The 21,571-nt window shown below is 46.6% G+C and overlaps 1 protein-coding gene across 1 annotated transcript in view; it reads right to left on the reverse strand.

Annotated features, from left to right (window-relative positions):
* nek11 (NIMA-related kinase 11) overlaps positions 1–21,571 on the reverse strand; it is a 316,688-nt gene that overhangs the window by 115,629 nt on the left and 179,488 nt on the right. The window contains exon 12 of the mRNA XM_078535823.1: positions 10,732–10,870. Within this exon, the coding sequence (XP_078391949.1) occupies positions 10,732–10,870 (139 nt within the window). The remainder of the gene's footprint in view (positions 1–10,731; positions 10,871–21,571) is intronic.

A 21,571-nucleotide genomic window follows, 5' to 3' on the forward strand; every position in this document is an offset into this window, starting at 1 on the left:
TGGGAAAATATTAGAGTCTATTATAAAGGATGTAATAGCAGAGCATTTAGAAATACATAATCTAATCAAGCAGAGTCAGCATGGCTTCATGAAGGGGAAATCATGCCTGACAAATTTATTAGAATTTTTTGAGGAGGTAACAAGCAGGATATATAAAGGGGAACCAGTAGATGTTATATATTTGGATTTCCAAAAGGCGTTCAATAAGGTGCCCCATGTAAGACTACCTAGTAAGATAAGACCCATGGTGTTAGGGGTATATATTAGCATGAATAGAGGATTGGCTAACTATAGAGGACAAAGAGTTGGGGTAAGGGGGGCATTTTCAGGATGGCAACCTGTAACTAGTGGAGTGCCACAGGGATCAGTGCAGAGGTCTCAATTATTTATAATATATATTAATGACTTGGATGAGGGAAGTGAATGTATTATCGGCAAATTTGCGGATGATACAAAACTAGGTGGGAAGGCAAGTGGTGAGGATGACACAAGGAGCATACAGACAGGTTAAGTGAGTGGGCAAAAAAGTGGCAGATGGAATATAATGTGCAGAAATGTGAGGTTATGCACTTTGGCAGGAAGAATTGAGGAGCTGAATATTATTTAAATGGAGAAAGACTGCAGAGGGACACAGCACAGAGGGATTTGGGGGTCCTCGTGCATGAATCCAAAAAAGCTAACATACAAGATCAACAGGTAATAGGGAAGGCAAATGGAATGTTGGCCTTTATTTCAAAGGGAACAGGGTATAAAAATAGGGAAGTCTGGCTAAAACTATACAAGGCATTAGTAAGACTACACCTAGAATACTGTGAACAGTTTTGGTCCCCTTATCTAAGGCATTGGAGGCAGTCCAGAGAAGGTTCACTAGGTTGATCCCAGGTATGGAGGGATTTTCTTATGAGGAGAGGTTGAGTAGGTTGGGCCTGTACTCATTGGAGTTTAGAAGAATGAGAGGCGACTCTATTGAAACATATAAGATTCTTAAGGGGCTTGACAGGGTAGATGCTGAGAAATTGTTTCCCCTTGTGGGAGAGTCTAGGACCAGAGGACATAATCTCAGAGTAAGGGGGTGCCCATTTAAAACAGAGATGAGGAGGAATTTCTTCTCTCAGGGGGTAGTGAATCTGTGGAATTCTTTACCGCAGAGGGCTGTAGAGGATAGGGTGTTAAGTATATTCAAGGCTGAGATAGACAGATTTTTAATCAGTTAGGGAATCAAGGGTTATGGGGAAACGGCAGGAAAGTGGAGTTGAGGATTATCAGATCAGCCATGATCTCATTGAATGGCAGAGCAGACTCGATGGACTGAATGGCCTACTTCTGCTCCTATGTCTTATGGTCTATGAACGGGAGGAACACTCATCTCTGGTGCTCCAGGATGCCCTTCACCTGGAATGGGTAAGATGGCAGTGCCATGTCTAGACAGAGGCCAAGTGAAGGGCTTAGCATTTGCCCACTGGCTTTGAGATGGAGGGAAACCTGTAAAGGACATGCTCACTAAATGTATCTTTTCAAATTGTTCACACATCCTCTGAGGCGTCAATGATGCAGGCTGCAGGCAACTCTGCCTTGGTAATGGCTCTCATCCAGATGGGGAGGAGAGCCCGCCGCCAGTTAGCACAGGGCCATGAGGAGCAAGGGCCTGAGCAGCAAGAGGCAATGGGGTCTCTATAAGGCCAAGAGCCCGGTGAACATGGACCATGCAACACGAGCATTGGCCGGACATGGGTGTATCCCCAGCGGTGCTGTTATCTAGAGATGAGCAAGAGGCAATGCCGGAGGCACTCTTGTGATCTGGTTGCTCACATTTTGCCAGCTTCTCCAGTAGGGGCTGCGGCCACAAGGACTCTAGAGGATCAGTGAGGATCTCCTGGTCTGCACTGAGTGAATGTCTGTCTGGGTGCCTTTTAAAAATGGCACCAGGAGCTTCAGTTTCATTGACAGGCTTTGCAAGTCCGCCCCGGCATCCCCTCCCCGCTAACAGTTCAGCTGCACACAGCCAGACCACGGGTGACTCTGGAGGGAGAAGTGTGTGTGTGGCAGGGCCTTTCAGAGCCTCGTGCAATCATCCTCCCACACACACGTGGAGCCTTCATCCATCACACTCATCTCACTGTCCCGAGCATTTTCAATGCTGCCTGCTGGGGTTCTCTGTCTGTTGTCCATCTGAGCTGACCTGCATCTCCGGCCACCCACTGACCACACTCCCATGCAGCCACCTGTGCCCGTCCAACACGAGGCTCCGCTCACTTTCCATTTCGACAACCATGGTCGGATGAAGTAAACTGTTACCTCCCCCGTCCTTTCCCCTCCCCCAGTCACCATGTCCTTTCCCCCATCACTGTCGAAACCCCTGGTATCACCTTCCACCTCCCCACCATCACCTACAAACCCGAACCCTTTCTTTCCAGGATGTCCAGGTGAATGTGCACGTTCCCTACCTTCCTGAGAATCCCACCCCAACCACATTGACCTCCCCGACCTCCCCCTTCCCATCCCCAGGGTCCATATCTGCCTCCGAGTCCCCACCAACCATCCTCACCGTCCCTTCTACCGCTACCAATGCACTCTCGCCTTCCCACCCTACCAGCTCCCTCTGCCCCCTCTCATACTCACCATTCCCTCCTATCACACCTACCCTCAGTTCACTCTCATGAGGCAGTCATTGACACACCCCTCCCTTGCACGTTCACCTGGACATCCCCTCCCTTACTCCCCCCTCCACCCAAACTCCCTCCTCCACCCTTACTCCGTCCTCCCCCTGGACACCTTCCTCCCTTTGAATCCCCTCCTCCCCCCAACACCTCCCCCTTCTGAACTCCTTCCCCCCCCTCAGAACTCCTTCCCTTACACCTACCTCCCCACTTGCTGCATTTTCCCCCCATTTCACCCTCCTCCCCCCATTTCACCCTCCTCCCCCCTCCCAACCTTAAGCCCCCCCTACCGACACCTTCATCCTGCCACCACCCCCCAAACTCACCCCCCCCATCCCGGTACACATTCCTCTCCCAGTCGAACCTAGACCTTCCTCTCCCACCCCAGCACCCCCCCCAGAACACTTCCCTCTCCTACTCAGCTGGACCTTCCTCTCCCCTCCCCCGTCGCCGATCCTTCGTAGCAGCCCCTGGCCAAGACCATGACGTTCCGAAGCAGACCCGGGGCATCAACGGGAGACCTCCCACCTTCCGCGAGCTGCTTCGGGGCGGAGCCAGGTCCATGAGACTCCGCCCGGTATGCGATGCGCGTCCAGGGTCCGGTCGCTGTAGAGAGCATCTTCTTCGCCTCGGATGTCCGCTGTCTCCGCCAGACCCCTAACGGGTAAGTCCCGGCTTCTGCCCATCACATTTGTCCAGACGTGTCCTGGGCCAATGTGTTTTCCCACCAGCTTAACAGTAAATCGGGCGTTGGTGGGGGGGTGGGGTAAGCGGACGATTCCCATCAGGCCTTACTTTGCATTCCATTTTACCGGGATGCAAATCACCGTCCTCCAGCGGGATTCACGTTCCGCCATGGCGGACACCATCGGATGATCCCGCTGTGCTTTCACCCTGACGTGAAACCGATTCACAACCCTCCCGCCCGCCAAGATGCCCAGCGCCAACAGGACCGGGCAATCCCGCCCTTCGTCTCCAGAGTGGGAAATTCCACCTGTACATCTCCTGGATCCCCCTTATCCACCTGGCGCTGTCCTAGTTAAATTGGCTTAATTTTTTTAAATCAAAAAAAAGCAGAAGACTTCATTAACAGGAGAAGGTCATTTTTTTTTTCTTTAAGAAGCAATAAACAGAAAACGTTGGAAATATTCAGCAGGTCAAAAGGTCGATGACCTGAAACCTTAACTCAGCTTCTCTCTCCAAAAATGCTGCCAGACCTGAGTATTTCCAGCATGTTCTGTTTTTTAATTCATTTCAGATTTCCAGCATCTCCAGTATTTTTCTTTTGCAATTTTGTCTCAAGTCTGGTAGAAACAAATTGCTCCTCATCTTAAATGACTTCACTTTCAGAACTACTGTGAAGTGCTCAAAAATAGCTGTAAAACATTTTGGATCACCCTGAGGTTGTGAAAGGTGCTATCCAAATTCAACTCACCAAGGACTAGAATGCTTTTCAGGATCTGTTTCATCAGCTATTAAAATTATATTGTACTAATATTGCACCATTATAATGTTCTAGTCAATAAAAACTGAGCTGGTAATTAGCAGCTTGTTGCAAAGCTGGAGAAATTATCATCAATTGTCTGCGTTCTAAATTCGAGTAGAGGATAAACGAACAGTAATTTGATGTGGAAATGAGTGTCGCTAACTAATTCTATCAGTGGCACGAATGGGGGGATATTTATATGGAGGTTGGGCTGAAGAAAAGGGAGACAAATATGTCAAAAAATAGAGATTTCCTAACCACAAAAGGATGGATAAATCTAACCTGGCCACTTACCAGCCCATCAACTGACTCTCAATCATCATCATCAAGGTGATGGAAGGAGTCATCAACAGCGTTATCAAGCTAATCACCAATGTCCTGCTCACTGATGCCTTTTTTAAAAATTCATTCACGGGATGTGGGTGTCGCTGGCTGGGCCAGCATTTGCTGCCCACACCTAATTGCCCTTGAGAAGGTGGTGGTGAGCTGCCTTCTTGAACCGTTGGGAGTCCATGTGGTGTAGGCACACCCACAGCGCTGTTAGGGAGGGAGTTCCAGGATTTTGACCCAGCGACAGTGAAGTAACAGCCGATATATTTCCAAGTCAGAATGGCGTGTGGCTTGGAGGGGAACTTCCAGTTGGTGATGTTCCCATCTGTCTGCTGCCCTTGTCCTTCTAGGTGGTAGCGGTCGTGGGTTTGAAAGGTGCTGTCAAAGGGGGCTCGATGAGTTCCTGCAGTGCCTCTTGTAGATGGTACACACTGCTGCCACTATGCATCGGTGGTGGAGGGAATGAATGTTTGTGGATGGTGTGCCGGTCAAGCGGGGCTGCTTTGTCCTGGATGGTGTTGAGCTTTTTGAGTATTGTGGGAGCTGCACTCATCCAGACAAGTGGAAAGTATTCCATCACACTCCTGACTTGTGTCTTGTGGATGGTGAACAGACTTTAGGGAGTCAGGAGATGAGTTATTCACTGCAGGATTCCTAGCCTCTGACCTGCTCTTGTAGCCACAGCATTTATATGGTTATATGCCTAGTTTCGGCTTTGCCAGAACCACTCTGCTCCAGACCATTATTGCACCCTTGGTCCAGAGCTGAATTCCAGAGGTGATGCAATTAACATCAAAGGTATCATTTGACTTGACTGTGACTAGAGTCAATGAAGATTGTGAGGAAACTCCCCAAGACCTGAAATCACACAAAGGAACTTGCTTGTGCTGTTGTTGACACCAATCATCTCAGCCCCAGGGCATTGCTGCCGGGGTTTCTCAAGGTTCAAGCATCTCTAGCTGCTTCATCAATGATTGTTTCCCTCTGTCATAGGGTCAGAAATGGGGTTACTCACTAATTGCAATGTTCAGCTCCTTTCACGGCTCCTTAGATAGTGAAGCAGTCCATACCTTGGGCTGGTGAGTGGAAAATAATATTTGTGCCACACTTTATGCCAGGAAATGATCATCTCCAACAGGATCCCTTTCCTCATCTCACTGAGTCAAAATCCTGGAAGTCCCTGTCCAACAGCATTGAGTGCCTTCACAACATGGACTGCAGTGGTTCAAAAAAAGTGCCTCACCACCAGCCTCCCAGGCAATTAGGGATGGGCAATAAATGCTGGCCTTGCCAGTGATCCTCCACAAATACATTCTTTAAAAAAAAATACTGGATTTCCATCTTTCAATCTGGGCCAGAGCGATCTGTACTATCGCTTTGCTTGATATTTAGCCCAGAGCACATGGAGAATTGAGAAACTGGCTAAATAGACAAGAGGGAAATCAACACCTCCACATGCGAATAAATTTCTTGAAGACTGAAGTGGAGGATGACATTTTTTGACAAGCCCAATAGTTGTAAAAATTGTCAGGGCAACTTAAACGGATGAAAGGGAAACTATAGCTTGAAGTGCAAAGGATTCCCTGAGTGGAATAAGTAAAATTGTGTATTTACTGGATGACACCATATCACATTCGATCTTTGTTAGAGTTTGGCAAGTTCAGGTTAGAGGGGCTGATTGTGGCTAAGTTTCCTTCTAGATAGAAAGGGTTGTAAAAGCAAGGTTCCCCTCATCAGTGTAGAGAGAGAGAGACTAAATGACCCATCTTCAAAAAAGGGAATGAGTTCAGCAGGGAAGGAATTGTATGTCAAAGGAATGGACTAGTCCAGGGAGAAGTGATTGGGCTCCCACTCTAGGAAGGGATTGACTGCTTGGCTGAATCCCATCTTAACCGGGAGCTCCGTCAGCCCCAATTACAGACTTTTAGACCCCACTCCGCACGGGGAGCACAGTCATTTCTCACAGCAGGTTGGAGACATACTTCTCTACCAGGCCCACCGCATTGGGGGGACAGTTAATCCTTTCCAAACGCGAACCCTTTCGCCTCGGAGATCCATGTTTCCTCATCTGTTTTTCTCAGGGAAGTGCGGTGAAGTCCCGCCGGTTGAGACTTCCTGATCCGCGCTTTCACCTCTCCGCACTTTTGTGCACAGAATCGACCACCGTGTGAGCAATGGTTCGCTCATCCGGGGTTTCTTCTCCGTCTCGCTTCTTTCCCCTGGGGTGGGGGTGGGGGTGGGAGGTGAAGTTATGAAGTTATGCAGCTGAAGTGCAGCCCAAACGAAGGGGTTAACACGGAAATATCCGAGTCTCCCTGCGATTGTGGCTGGGCTCATTTTGGAATCTTCGCTGATGTATTGCTCAGAGGCTCCCCCGTCTGTCCGATACAGCTACTGCACCACAGTTTAGAGGAGAGGAACAGCCCCAGGCCAATGTTCCCCTCGAATGGCTGGAACACACCTAGTGCAGCCCCGCGGAAAAGATTGTGTTTGTCGTTCCCGATTTCGCTGTTTGCTAAGCCAGGAAGTTAAAGATAACTTAAAGGCAAAAACTAAGGCATACCAAATTGCGAAGGTCAGTGGCAGGCTGGAAGATTGGGAAACTTTTAAAGATCAACAAAAGAAATAATAAAAAGAGCAAAGGTAAATTATGAAAGACAACTAGCGTAAAATGTAAAAACTGATAGCAAAAGCTTCTACAAGTGTATAAAAGGAAAGAGAGTAGCTGAAGCGAATGTTGGTCCCTTGGAGGACGAGACTGGGGAGTTAATAGTGGGGAAGGCAGAAATGGCAGAGACGCTTAATCAATGTTTTGCCTCAGTTTTCACGGTGGAGGACACTAGTGCCACCCAAATAGTAACAGGTAGTGCAGAGGGTATAGAGAAGGAGGAACTTAGAACAATCACCATCACTAGAGAAAACGTACTGAGCAAACTATTGGGATTAAAGGGTGACAAGTCCCCAGGACCTGATGGCCTACATCCCAGGGTCTTAAAGGAAGTGGCAGGGGAGATAGTGGATCCATTGGCTATAATATTCCAAAATTCCCTGGATTCTGGAAAGGTTCCAGTGAATTGGAAAAATGCTAATATAACGCCCTTATTCAAAAAGCGGAGGGGAGGCAGAAAGTAGGAAACTATAGACTAGTTAGTTTAACGTCTGTCATTGGGAAATTGTTGGAATCCATTATTAAGGAAGTAGTAATGGGGCATTTGGAAAGTCAAAATGCAATCCATCAGAGTCAGCATGGTTTTATGAAGAGTAAATCGTGTTTGACTAATTTGCTGGATTTCTTTGAAGATGTGACAAGCAAAGTGGATAATGGGGATCCTGTAGATGTAGTATATCTGGACTTCCAGAAGGCCTTTGATAAGGTGCCACACAAAAGATTAATATACCAGGCAAAATCACACGGAGTTAGGGGTAATATATTCGCTTGGATTGAGGACTGGCTAACCAACAGAAAGCAGAGAGCCCGGATAAATGGGTCTTTTTCTGGATGGCAAGCTGTAACTAGTGGGGTGCCACAGGGTTCAGTCCTTGGGCCCCAACTATTTACAATCTATATTAATGTCTTGGATTCAGGAATAAAAGGTACTGTAGCAAAATTTGCAGATGACACTAAAATAGGTGGGAAAGTAAGTTGTAATGAAGAATTAAGAAATTTACAAATGGATATGGACAGGTTAGGTGAATGGGCCAAAGTTTGGCAGATGGAGTTTAACGTGGATAAGTGTGAGGTTATCCATTTTGGTTGAAAGAATAAAAAGGCGACTTATTATTTAAATGGAGAGAAACTTCAGAATACTTCAGTGCAGAGGGATCTGGGTGTCCTTGTGCATGAATCACTGAAAGTTAGTATGCAGGTACAGCAGGTAATAAGGAAGGCAAATGGAATTTTGGCATTTATTGCTAAAGGAATAGAGTATAAAAATAGGGAAGTGTGGTTTCAACTGTACAAGGCATTGGTGAGACCGCACCTGGAGCACTGTGCAGAGTTTTGGTCCCCTTACTTGAGGAAGGATGTAGTTGCACTGAGGTGGTTCAGAGGAGGTTCACTAGATTGATTCCAGAGATGTGGGGCTTGTCTTATGAGGAGAGATTGAGCAGTTTAGGCCTATACTCGCTAGAGTTTAGAAGGATGAGAGGAGATCTAATTGAGGTATATAAGATGCTAAAGGGGATAGACAAAGTAGATGTGGAGTGGATGTTTCCCCTTCTGGGGCATTCTAGAACGAGAGGCCATAGTTTTAGGCTAAGGGGTGGTAGATTTAAATCAGAGATGAGGAGGAATTACTTTTCTCAAAGGGCGGTGAATCTGTGGAATTCACTACCTCAGAGTGCAGTGGATGCCGGGACGCTGAATAAATTTAAAGAGGAGATAGACAGATTTTTAATTAGTAACAGGTTGAAAGGTTTTGGGGAGAGGGCGGGAAATTGGAGTTGAGGCCGTATTGAATGGCGGGGCAGGCTCGAGGGGCTGAATTGCCTACTCCTGCTCCTAGTTCTTATGTAACCCCGTGAACGGCGGAACTTTACTGTATTGGCAAGAGTTTTGCAAAGGGGCAGGATTTGGGTACACTTTAAATTGTTGTAGAATTATTTAAAACAATTACAAACTGCTGCTCTGTAAAATTAACAGGCAAGAAGCAGCCACTTGGTCCAACCAGTCTGTGCTGGTATTTATACTGCACTCGAGTTTCCTCCCATCCTATTTCATGTATCTCGATCTGAATATCCTTCGATTTCTTGTTCCCCTCATATCCTTATCTCGATTCGGATTAGAAGGCTTTCATTGCAGGTTCTACATTCTAACCACCCTCTCTCTTGGTAAAGAGGTTTTTTCCCCGTAGTTTCTCATCAGTTATATACTGGATTGATTAGAAAAAAAAAGAAAATCTTTCGTTTATATAGCGCTTTTTGCAAGCTTCAGATTTCTCAAAGTGCTTTACAGACAATAAAGGAAGCTTTTGAAGTGTAGTCACTGTTGTAATGAGGGAAATTCATCAGCCAATTTTGCACACAGCAAGATCCCACAAACAGCTATGGTAATGATCCGTTAATCTGTTTTTGGGATGTTGATTGAGGGATAAAAATTGGCTAGGGCGCTTAACTCCTTTGCTCTTCTTCAAAATAGTACCACGGGATCTTTTACATCCACCCAGGCAGGCAGAAGGGGGCCTCAGTTTAACACCTCATCTGAAGCAGGGTGCCACTGACAGTGTAGCACTCCCTCAGCGCTGCAACGGGAGGGTCAATCAAGATTCTTGTGCTCAAGCCCTCAACACAGAACCTTGTGACTCAGAGGCGAGGGTGCTACCTACTGAGCCACAGCTGACATTAGTCACTATCTTATGTTTATGACACCACCCATCCCACCCACCAACCAACGCCCTCAAACAAGTAGAAACATCAGGCTGAATTTCCCCATCTCTGTATCTGGAGAGGTTGGCGGGAGTCGGGGGCAGGGGTTGGTCAGGAAAGCAGTGTGAAACTGCTTGTAACCTTGACTTAATTTGCCTACCAGCTGCTGTCGCAAGCTAAGCCCAGAAGACCTGAATCTTACAGTATGATTCATTACCAAGATTGCTTTCTTTTACCACAGGATCATTGCTCATCTCCTTACTTTCAGGAACGCCAATCCACCCCTTTCTTTTCCTCATGAGCAGACCCCTCCCGGAAGTCTCATTGCTGACACCCCACCCCCGGTTTCAGAAAGCTGCGGACTGTGTTTTTTTTATACCCTGAAACCTGCAACGCCACCCATAGCCTTGCCCCATCCTGCCTCTCTGATCATGATCAGCGAGGTGTCCCTTTGCTGATCCTCAGGCAATAGCCCTATTTTAATTCCTTCGTCCCTCCACTTTACCACTGGGAGAAGGTTATTCAACCATTTTCCTCTTAACCAACCTCCCCCAACCCTATTCTGCAACTTTCCTCCCTCAGCATCTTCACCTTGTCACTTCCTCTCTTTGCCTTCAGTAACCTCTCTCTTTGACTACTTTTTATCTCCCCACCTTGGCCTCAGGTCCACCACCCTGTAACAGCGCTGTGAGACTGCAATATCCATTTTAAGTTCTGTTGAAGAGTCATGCGGACTCGAAACGTTAACCGTGCTCCTCTCTGCAGATGCTGCCAGACCTGCTGAGTTTTTCCAGGTATTTTTGTTTTTGTTTTGGATTTCCAGCATCCGCAGTTTTTTTGCTTTTATCCATTATAAATGCGACCGAGACACGTCAAGAAGCTGAATATTCTTACCATGGTCAGCTGGCTCGGACATGCACAGTCTGTCTGAAATCATCCTTCCTTTGGGTTCTGGCTGGCCTAGTGATCGGAAATCTCGAGCACTCACTGGCTGTGTCTGGTTCATACGTGGTGGATTCCGTTCACTGCATTCCTATTTTAAGGTCGACACAAAAACATTTTCGGGTAAGTGCTACTTTATAGGAAGTAAAGGTCCTTTAATTTAGGTCTGGATATATCCTGAGCTGATGGCAAAATAAATTCCAGAAACGTTCTCATCATTTGATAGCGAATATATCTTTAGCTCTTTGTGGAAACATTGAATGTAGCATGAACTTCCAGTAGACATTAACCTTCATCCATACTTTTTATTTTGGAGAACTTGTAGGTTAGTTTTTTTTTCACTGTTGCGCTAACAACATTTCACTCTTTCATTGACAAATTTTGACAATCATTCAAAATACTTTTGGCAATATTTTCATCCGCCATTTTTCCCTCTCAGTCAGCGAAACATTGGGAGGGTTCAGGTGAGATTCGTGGAGACAGGTTTAGGTGGGACTGTGGGGGGGGGGGGGGGGAAATAGTCCACGTCAGGTCAGTGGTCTGATGCGTTGCTGCCTCTGGGCGATCTTGCCAGGGACTCGGTCATACCAGCAGCGGCGGGTAGCCAATAATTAGCGGTTACGAGGCTAGTGAAGGGGCTGAGGAGGGCTCTGCGGGGAGATTCCCGCTATTAAAGCGTCCGCCCACTGAGTGCCAAACCCAGCCGCTCAGTGCAGTCAGCCTCCTAGCGATGGGTGACCATCGGAGCCAGAGACTCTATGCCGCCAAAGTTGGGGGTTGCGAGCAGGAAAGATCAGCCCCTGTGGCCCATATGAGTCCACTGGAGGGGGTTTCCCCTTCACTCCGTTGGGCCTATCAGCTATGGCAGTGATCATTTTTAAGTTTGATGCAAACCTCTGAGGGCCATGCTCTCCTTGCTGCCTGAGGGTACAGAGGAGATTCACAAGAATGATTCCAGGGGTGAAGAACTGTAGCTTGAGGATAGATTGGAGAGGTTGGGACTGTCTTCCTTGGAGAAAAGAAGGCTGGGAAGAGGCTGGATAGAGGTATTCAAAATCCTGAGGGGTAGGGACAGGGTAAATAGTGAGAAACTGTTCCCACTCAAGAGGCTTTCAAGAACTGGAGGACACAGATTCAAAATAATTGGCGAAAGGAATAAAAGTGATGTGAGGGAAAACTTTTTCATCCAGAAGGTGTTTGGAGTCTGGAGCGAATGTCCCGAGAGGGTGGTAGAGGTGGGTTCGATCAAGATATGCAAAAGGGAACTGGACTTCTATCTGAAAAGAAGGAATGTGCAAGGTTACAGGGATAAGACAGGGGAGTGGGATTCTTTTAGAGAGCCAGTGCAGACTCCATGGGGTGAATGGCCTTCTGCACTGTAAAAATTGTGTGGTTCTGTGAGTAGTACCCACCTCTCCCAGTGGGGGGTGATGGCCTTCCTGATCTGTGGGCCCGGTGATTGGGCCTGCAGCCTCTGGAACCACTTTCCCCAACCACATCAGCTTCCATTCATTCCTATGTGGCAAGCCATAGAAACCTTTTGGCCTCTAGCTCCTAGGTAGAAATACTAATTAACTATCCTTGAGAGCCCAGCTCTCTTTCATCTTGGGACTATGCGGACAGTTTAAAGCAGAACTGTTTACGCCCAACATTCTCAACACTTTTCTGGAACTTTGGAGAGCCTCAGTCCATCCACTGTTAGCACACAGGCTGCTGCTTTTGTCTCCAAGTATAAACACCTTGCACCATCTTCTCAGTAAGCAATCTGAGCCTTCCTTTGATCTCTAATAATTAAACCACCCAGGCGTTGCTGTCAGGCAGTCTTCAGAACAGGTCCCGTGACCCCTTTCATTTTACCTTAAATTTAAAGGCACAGTTCCAAAACATAATAATCTTATAAACCTCATAATTGTAACACTATGAAGCGCAATTTTTCATGTTTAGAGAATGCATTCTTTGCCATTGCTATTCTAGCACTGATGCCTTTATGGCAGTAACCATCTTCTGACAAGATGCTTCCCAGGTACTCAAATTGTGATACCTATACCTATTACTGGGGGTTGGTAAGCTCAGATGGCTAGAGTGTGATGCAGAACAACACCAATGGTGTGGGTTCAATCCTCATATCAGCTGTGGTGTTTCATGGAGGCCATTGCTCTGAGCTTGTGGAGTGGCACCCCTCAAGCTATGAGTTACCAAAAATTCACTCTCTCTAATGGAGAGTAGGTGTCTTTGGGACTATGGCTAGATGATGCCACATATTTGGTGCCCTAGGTCCACATCTCAAGATTCTGCAGACTTTAATGTGCCAGCTCCTTTGCCACCTTTACTCTTTACAGGCTGTTTTCCTTTTAAATTTGACCCTTTTTACACTATCTTTGCCAAAGTTACATTTTAAATAGGCAGCAGGAGATTACAAAAAACTTTCAATAGTGTCCTATTTTTGATCAAAGTATCAAGTCTCTGCCTGTTCAGTGTAAGTAGTTTTCACTCACGACTACAACTCTGTAAACTGCTGCGATGAAATGCCTGCCTTTTTCTGAGTTTCTATAAGTATTTTTGCATCTTCCCCACCATCACCCTGGGGCCAAAAGTACTTCCGTGCAGGATTTTGATATAATATTCCCGCTGGCTCCAGTGCAGCCTGAGCTCTCCTGACCCTGTCTAATGCAGGTTCCATCCGAGGCACTTGACTTCCAATGGAGTCCTAATGGCCGAGATCCACCCCCTCATCAGCCCTTCAAAACACTCCAAATGATAAAGAAATGAATGGCCCCCACTTCCCCCACTCCGATGTCTGGCCCTGGCCACGACACAAACTCCACTGCATGTGGCCTCTTGAAATTTCTCAGTGGCTGGCAGCTATCGTAGCCCACGACAGCCCAACAGATTGCGATGCTAACAAGCTACCTCTGTTCAGAATACTGAGGAGCTTTTACTTTGGCAATGATTTTGCACTGAGTAAAAGTTACTCACTATTTATCAACAGCGATTGCCAGCAATCAGCGGCTTGGAGTTCATCCCTTTCGACCAAGGCATTAACTCTCACTTGAGAGGCAAGAAGGCTGCTGGATGTAGGTCCCATCGAGTGCTCGTGGAGATTGTACATGGTGCGTGCTGATGGCTGGGCGAGTGTGCTGTGCTTTCAGCTTGTGGAGTTCCACCAGCACCAGTCCCTCAGTCCTGAGACACACGCCCCCCCTCCGCCTTCCTCAGCCTGCCCCCTTTGCATCCCTCACTGTCAAGAATTACATCACCGCAGGCAGATTGACCTCTGACCTCCCTTCGCCTGAAGATTACATTCGATCTCGAGTCACACCCCTCATTTTAGTCGGTCCACAACTGGTAGCCGTGCTTTTCTGCTGCTTGGGCCCTAAGTGCTGGAATTCCCTCCCTAAATCTCACCACCTCTCCCTCCTTATCATAAGAACTTAGGGGAGGTGGTGGCATAGTGGCATTGTCACTGGACTAGTATTCCAGAGACACAGGGTAATGCTCTGGGGGCCTGGGTTCAAATCCCACAGATGGTGAAATTTGACTTCAATAGAAGTCTGGAATGATGAACATGTTGGTGAAAACCCATCTGGTTCACTAATGTTCTGAAGGAAATCTGCCATCCTTACCTGGTCTGACCTACATGTGACTCCAGGCCTACAGCAATGTGGTTAGCTCTCTGAATGAGGGCAATTAGGGATGGGCAATAAATGCTGGCCTAGCCAGCAACGCCCACATCCCATGAAGGAATAAAAAAAATCTCCATAAAAACCTACCTCTTTAACCAAGTTTTTGGTAATCTATCCCAATATCTCCTTATATGGCTCGGTGTCAAATTTTGTTTCACGTTTCTCTGAAGCACCTTGGGTCATTTTACTACTGTAAAGGTGATATGTAAATGAAAGTTGTTGTTGGCAGATATTTATCCTATACACACAAACATACTACACACGCATACACACACACACATACAGCAAAGCTCACGCACATAATGGACAGAGTCACGGAATTCAGTTGGACCTTAGGTTATCGTTTAATTAAATAATTAATCATTTAATTAAATAAGTTCATAACTCCATTTTAATCATGCAAACCAAACCCTCCTATAACCAGGGACATAGTTTGTCTGAGGAGGTGGTTGTTGTACAGCCGTGACTTTTGTAATAGGCTTGAAGAGCCACCCCTGGAACAAGAACAAGAGGTCGCCTTGTAATAATGCTTCATTATAAAGAGGTAACAGCACCATCAGGTGGGAGGATAGCAGAGGTCCTTATTATCCTAGCATTGTCAGGGAAACACTGATTTGTTCCTTTCTCCCTCAGGTTTTTACTGATTGTATAGATACCATGAGAATACCGCCAGTGACGGCGATAGAACAACAACGTGAATTTATATTGTGTGTTCAGCGCAGTAAGATGTACCCAAAATGTACTAACGTGTTTAAATGCAGAATTATTTAGTTGGACTGAAATCCTCCTGAGATGGGATTTGAACTCACTGGGTGGAGTTCAATGGAGCCTGGTGGTGCAGCAATGATGGCGGGAGGTTGGGTGAATTGGGCGTGAGTGCCTGTCCCAGATTCCCAGCGTTGGGAAAACTGTCCCCAATTAATTGGAAAGGGCCCTCTGTTATTGTGGGGTTATCCCTGGATTTCTTGGCTTCTTACTCAGATCTTGCTGGGGGGGCGATGGTCTTTTGTTCAAAATACCTTTATCTACACTATTAACTATTTAACATTAGGGCATAGCTAGAGCTACTCTCTGAGGTGCTTCTCGTTCATCTTCCCTCAATGAGTGACATCACTATGACATAGCTCCTAACACACATGCTCAATAGCTATCAATAGTGTTAACCCTTTCCTCTACATCTCCCCCACAACCCCCCCCACCGCCCGAGCCTTTATCCCCATGTTATAATATACACCACCTAAACGCCACCCCCACAAAGTCTCTTACTTTAATGGGAAAGCCTCTTTGGTAGTTTCACCAAGTCTTCCTAAACAAGTGCAGAACTCCTTCGGAGATAGTTCGGTATCCGTTTGTTCCGAGGTCAGTCCCTGGGGGGGTTGCGTGATGTGGTACAGTCTTCAGTTTACCTAAATGTTTGAAGAGAGTGGGGAATTCCCTTCTAAATTCATTATCTCCTGTTTGTAGTGTCGACTTCACCAACTTCGAAAGCAGCTTCCGAGCTATGCAGGCTTTTCTGCTCAAAAAAGAGCAGTCTTGCTTCTTAATAACATCCAATTTTTTCAGAAATTTCTCTTCCTTTGTATTTTATTGTTGAGTCAAACTGATCTTTAATATTAAGCTTGACTCCACCCTGGACCTTGGAGTTGAATAAAGGATGGTTACGGTGTTACTTTACTGAGCCACGAAACTCTTGTCAGATAACACTGAGGCACCAGTTCCTGCGTCTAGCTTGAATTCGGTTGTACGCCCATTTGCATCGATGTCAGCGTTCCAAAAGTGGGTTTTATTTTCCCTCATTTCTCCTGGGAAGGTGATTCCGTGGTTGTCGAGGTCTTGAATTCCAAGTGTGGAGCTTCCTTTAACAGATTTCTCCTTCTGACTCGCTGAACACAGATTTTCCTCACTTTAAAATGGCCGAACTTGTCACACCCGCGGCAGTGGGCAATTCAGACAGGGCATTCTTCCCGCCTGTGGACCTTCTTCCCGCCACAGCGGGGGACATTGGAAAATGGGGTTTTCCCTTTTCAGGGCGTTTACCTGGTTGCTATCTTGCTGCGCTTTAGGTTTCACAACAACCCACAAACGGAACAACTTCAGTGGGCGGCTCTTGGGGAACTTCCCTCGCCTCTCTAACAAAAACCTTATCCTGCCTCCACTCCTCAGCCTGACTGACCAGTTGTACAGCTTTGCTTAAGTTTAAACCTTCCCGAGAAGGTAAAATGCCAGAGAGATTCTCATAGAAAATGCAAACGACTATTCCATCTCTGATCCTTTAGTGTTCCTTGCTCACAAATTTCGGCCAGGCGGTACAATTGGTTGATGGGTGAGTCAATCCCTTCCCCCTGTTTTTGACTGCACTGATTAAATTTCTCCCTCTTTACGAGAATATTTTTACGAAGACTGGACCATGAGTCAAAAGCTCCGATGACATCCTCGGAGGAAGCTGTCCCTTCATTCGCCCGCTGTCTGACCAGCGCGTCATCTGCTCTGCTCCCAACAGTGTATAACAAAGTGCTAGCTTGATCTCTGTTCTCTTTACTCACAAAAACTTGGACGTTGCAGTACCGGGTAGAACGTCTTTGGCAATTTTGTCATTGCTCAGCCTGTCTGTGGCCCTCTATGTTTTGAAATGATTTTGGTAGGGACAAAGCGGTAGCCGTTTTTCACTCTGGTTTGAGGTTGTCTTTTCCCACGCTGAGCTGCCCTCGTTACTTGGTCATCTCCGGTGTGGTTGTCGGGCTGGCCTCAAAGTCCTTAACCCTCTGCCCTAATGCTGGATTTCTCTTGAAGCTTTTCCTGTCCTTTTTTTACTGTTCCTCTGTGGGTGTAGTCACCGCTGCCACCATCTGTTACTGTGGGTTTATCTTGGGATTCCTTAGCTTCTTACTCTAGAAGAGATATTTCTGGAGGAATCATGAACTATTTACAAGGTTGTAGGACATTAGGACATAGCTAGAACAACTCTCTGACGTGCTTCTCACTCATCTTCTCCCAGTGAGTGACATCACTGTGACATAGCTCCTTACACACACACCCTGCTTAGTCCTTTCCCCTCCCTGACTCCTTCAGACATCCTTACTTCTTCCGCCACCCTTAGTCCTCCCCCCCGCCGACTCTTTCCTCCAGTCTTACTTCTTCCTCCAGTCTTATTTCTCCCTCCAGTTTTACTCCTTCCCCCTTCCCAACTCCTTCCTCCACGCTTACTTCATCCTCCACTCTTACTCTTTCTCCTCTCTGCACTCCTTCCTCCCCCTGGACTCCCTCCCCTCTCTGCACTCCTTCCTCCCTCTGAATTCCTTCCCTTACACCTTCCACCCCCAACCTACATCTACCTCCCCAGTTGCCATCTTCTGCCCCATTAGCCTCTCCTCCTTGTACTCCCTCCCCCCACCTCACCCCCTCGACACTTTCATTCCCCTCTTCCCAACCTCTCCCCAACACCTTAATTCCACCTCCACAACCTCACCCCCAACACCTTCATTCCCCCTTCTCAACCTCAACCTCCCTGACACCTTAATTCCCCCCCCTCCCAACCTTACCCCCCGACACCGCTTCCTCTCCCAGTCAATCCTAGATCTTCCTCTCCCACCCCCCTGGTATATCTTCCTCTCCCAAGCACAGCTGGACCTTTGTCTCCACCCCCTCGACCATTATCCATTGTGAGCAGACTCTCAATGGTGACTTTCCAACTTCCGTGAGCTGCTTCTCAGCTGAGCCATGTCCATGAGAATCCACCCAGCGGCCGTGGGTGTTCCTCCAGGGTTCCGTTGCTGTCGGGCTCCAGCATCTTCTGCTTCTCAGATGTCCGCAATGTGAGCAAGGCCCTGGCTGTAAGTCCAGACATCTGCACGTCACACTCGGCAAGACGTGTTCTGCACCAGCGTGTGTGGACGACCCAGCAGCGGAGGGATGATTCCGGGAAATGGGCAGAGGCAAAGTCGAGGCATCAGAGAGAGCACACAAACTTCAAACAACACATCTACCCAACCCTTCAGGCAGCACCTACCTTACATGTGGCAGAGTCTGCAGATCGCACATTCAACTTATCAGCCATCCCAGGACTCACTGAACCGGAGTGGAAGCATTGGCTAATTGAAGCCAGTAAAGGAAGGAATCAGAAGGTCCTTAATTGCTTTTCTAAAGTTCCAACAAAGACCAACTGGAAAACAATCTTTTAAGCTTTAGAACCAGGGACAGAATAAACTGCTTACATAATAGAATGAGGTGGCCATTACTTCACATAAACTGATTATCTTATTCCATCAACCCCTGAGAAACGATTAAGGACAAAATAACACCAACTGTGAACAGACAAGACAAATTACCACCAAGATAACCATCTACTTTCACCTTCTCTCAGCTCAAGCAATCTGAACACTCATAAATGCTTCAACCACTTGGCAATGACCGGATAAGCTTAAATTCTATTACTGTGAGGGACTTGTGAATTTTTTCATAGTTTGATAATAGTATCAGGCAATTCCATCTGTGGAAACCACAGTCCAATTGGCTGTATTCATTAACTTGGTTCAGTGCTCTTTGAATAAGAAGGTTGTGGGTTCAAGTCCCACTCCACAGATTTGAGCCCATAATCTAGACTGATGCTTCAGTGCAGTACTAAGAGAATGCAGTACTGTCAGAGATGCTGACTTTTGTCTGCAACTTTAAAGTAAGACCCTGTTTGTTCTCTTGGGTGGATGTATATCCCATGACATTACTTTGATGAAGAGCAGGGGAGTTCTCCCCAGTATCCTGGCCAATATTTATCCTTCAATCAACATCACCAGAAACAAATTATCTGGCTATTATCTCATTGCTGTTTATGGGAGCTTTCTGTGCACAAATTGGCTGCTGCAATTCCTACATTACAACAGTGACTACACTTCAAAAGTGCTTAATTGGCTGTAAAGGGCTCTGGGGCATCCTGAGGTTGTGAAAGGTGCTATACAAATATAAATCTTTCATTATTAGCTGATGATTGTACCTTCACAGAGTGAGCCAGTCTAATCCCTAACCAGCTATCCTCTCGAACAACTGAAGGATCATTATTGGTAAGCAGACAGAAATAAAAAAACAAGATCAAGTCAAAATTCCACAAAAAGTTCTTTGATGTGGAAAACTAGATTTGAACACGAAAAGCAAAACAGAGACCGACCGAGGTAGAAATGAGGAGTGAAGAACTCCAAAGGGATATTTTAGCAACCCCATTGCAATCTGGTCAATACAGTGACAATATTGAAGCATTCACTGGTTGGCCATTCAGCCCCTCAAGCCTGTTCCACCATTGAATAACAGCTCATCTGTATTTTATCTCCATCCGCCTTTTTTTAAATTTATTTATTCACCAGATGTGGGCGTCGCTGGCTAGACCAGCATTTATTGCCCATCCCTAATTGCCCTTGAGAAGGTGGTGGTGAGCTGCCTTCTTGAACTGCAGCAGTCCATGTGGTGCAGGTACACCCACAGCGCTGTTCAGGAGGGAGTTCTAGGATTTTGACCCAGCGACAGTGAAGGAACGGTGATTATAGTTCCCAGTCAGGATGGTGTTTGGCTTGGAGGGGAACTTACAGGTGGTGGTGTTCCCATGCATCTGCTGCCTTGTTCTTCTAGGTGGTAGGGGTCACGGGTTTGGAAGGTGCTGTCGAAGAGGCCTTGGTAAGTTGCTGCAGTGCATCTTGTCGATGGTACACACACTGCTGCCACTGTGCATCGGTGGTGGAGGGAGTGAATGTTTGAGGTGCTGGATGGCGTGTCAATCAAACAGGCTGCTGTGTCCTGGATGGTCAAATAGACTTTGACATTAACAGGGCAGTGATCCTAGCTAAGCTTAAGAGGCTCAACATATTTATTTAGCCCAGTTTACTAAGAGAGACAAAATTTATGATGTGCTAACAATCATGAGAATCATGAAGTACTGGGTGGGGGTGGGGGTGGGGTGGGGGAGGTGGGGGGGCACAGAGAACCAATAAATTAGAAATAAGCTAATATTGCATTCATATTTAAATGTCTAACTTGATCTGATTCCATTACCTCATCCATTACTGATCTAAGAGTAATGGAAATTACAGCCCCATTGTTTTATATCAACACCAACTGAAGTGATGGGGTCAGTGCTCAGAAACAAACTTCAACATTTGCTGAACAATAATCATCCAAAAGCAGCGCCCAGCATGGATTCAGATGGGAGTAACCAAATTTGCTGCCATGTGACAGTGATTTCCCGAGTGGACGGTAGTAAACCTAATGGCGTAGTGTAAATAAACTCACGGGAAGCCTTCCCCAGGAAAGACTGCCACAGAATCTGAACGCATTGCCATTTTAAAATCAAAACAGGAGACAGATAAGAAACTGGCTCAAAGATATGAAGTTGGGTCACAGATCAGCCATGATCTCATTGAATGGTTGTCATTGCAACACATTTAGGAACTCTTCATTGTATTCATCGACCTGACCAAAACATTTGACTCAGTACATCGTGAGGCTCTGTGGATCGTGCTCCACAGATTGGGATGCCCAAGAAACCTCATCACGATGCTGCAATTGTTTCATGATGATGATATGGCTGAAACTTTCGTGAGTAGAGGTCTGAAACAGATGCCTTCAAAATCTAGACCAGTGTCAAGCAAGGCTGTGTGATAGCCAATTTACAATCTACCTGACCGTGGCTATTCACCTCATTAAAGATTAACTGCCCGCTGGTCTGAGTATTAAATACTGGCTATATGGAAAACCTCAGTTGCCTTCGTGCCAAAATTAAACTGACCACCATAGGTATACATGATCCACGTTTGCACATGACTGTAGTGTGGTTGCCCACTTCGCATCAGATTTGTGAGCCATTCTTGGTCTCTTCAATTCTGCATACAAGAAACTCAGCCTGTCCCCGAATACTGCCAAAACAAAACTCATACATCACCCCACATATTCCGAATATTCCACCTCCCCTATATGTTGAAGGAGAGACTTTGGAATATGTTGAGCTCTTCCCATACCTTGACAGCCATCTCTCTCAAAAGGCCAACTTTGACAAGAAGTTCCAACACTGGATCAGCTGCACCACCTCAGCCTTCTACAAACTACGGCAGTGAGTGTTTGACAACAAAGACCTC

This window comes from Cetorhinus maximus, chromosome 3, assembly GCF_964194155.1.
Source record: "Cetorhinus maximus chromosome 3, sCetMax3.hap1.1, whole genome shotgun sequence".
In the NCBI taxonomy this organism is placed as follows: domain Eukaryota; kingdom Metazoa; phylum Chordata; class Chondrichthyes; order Lamniformes; family Cetorhinidae; genus Cetorhinus; species Cetorhinus maximus.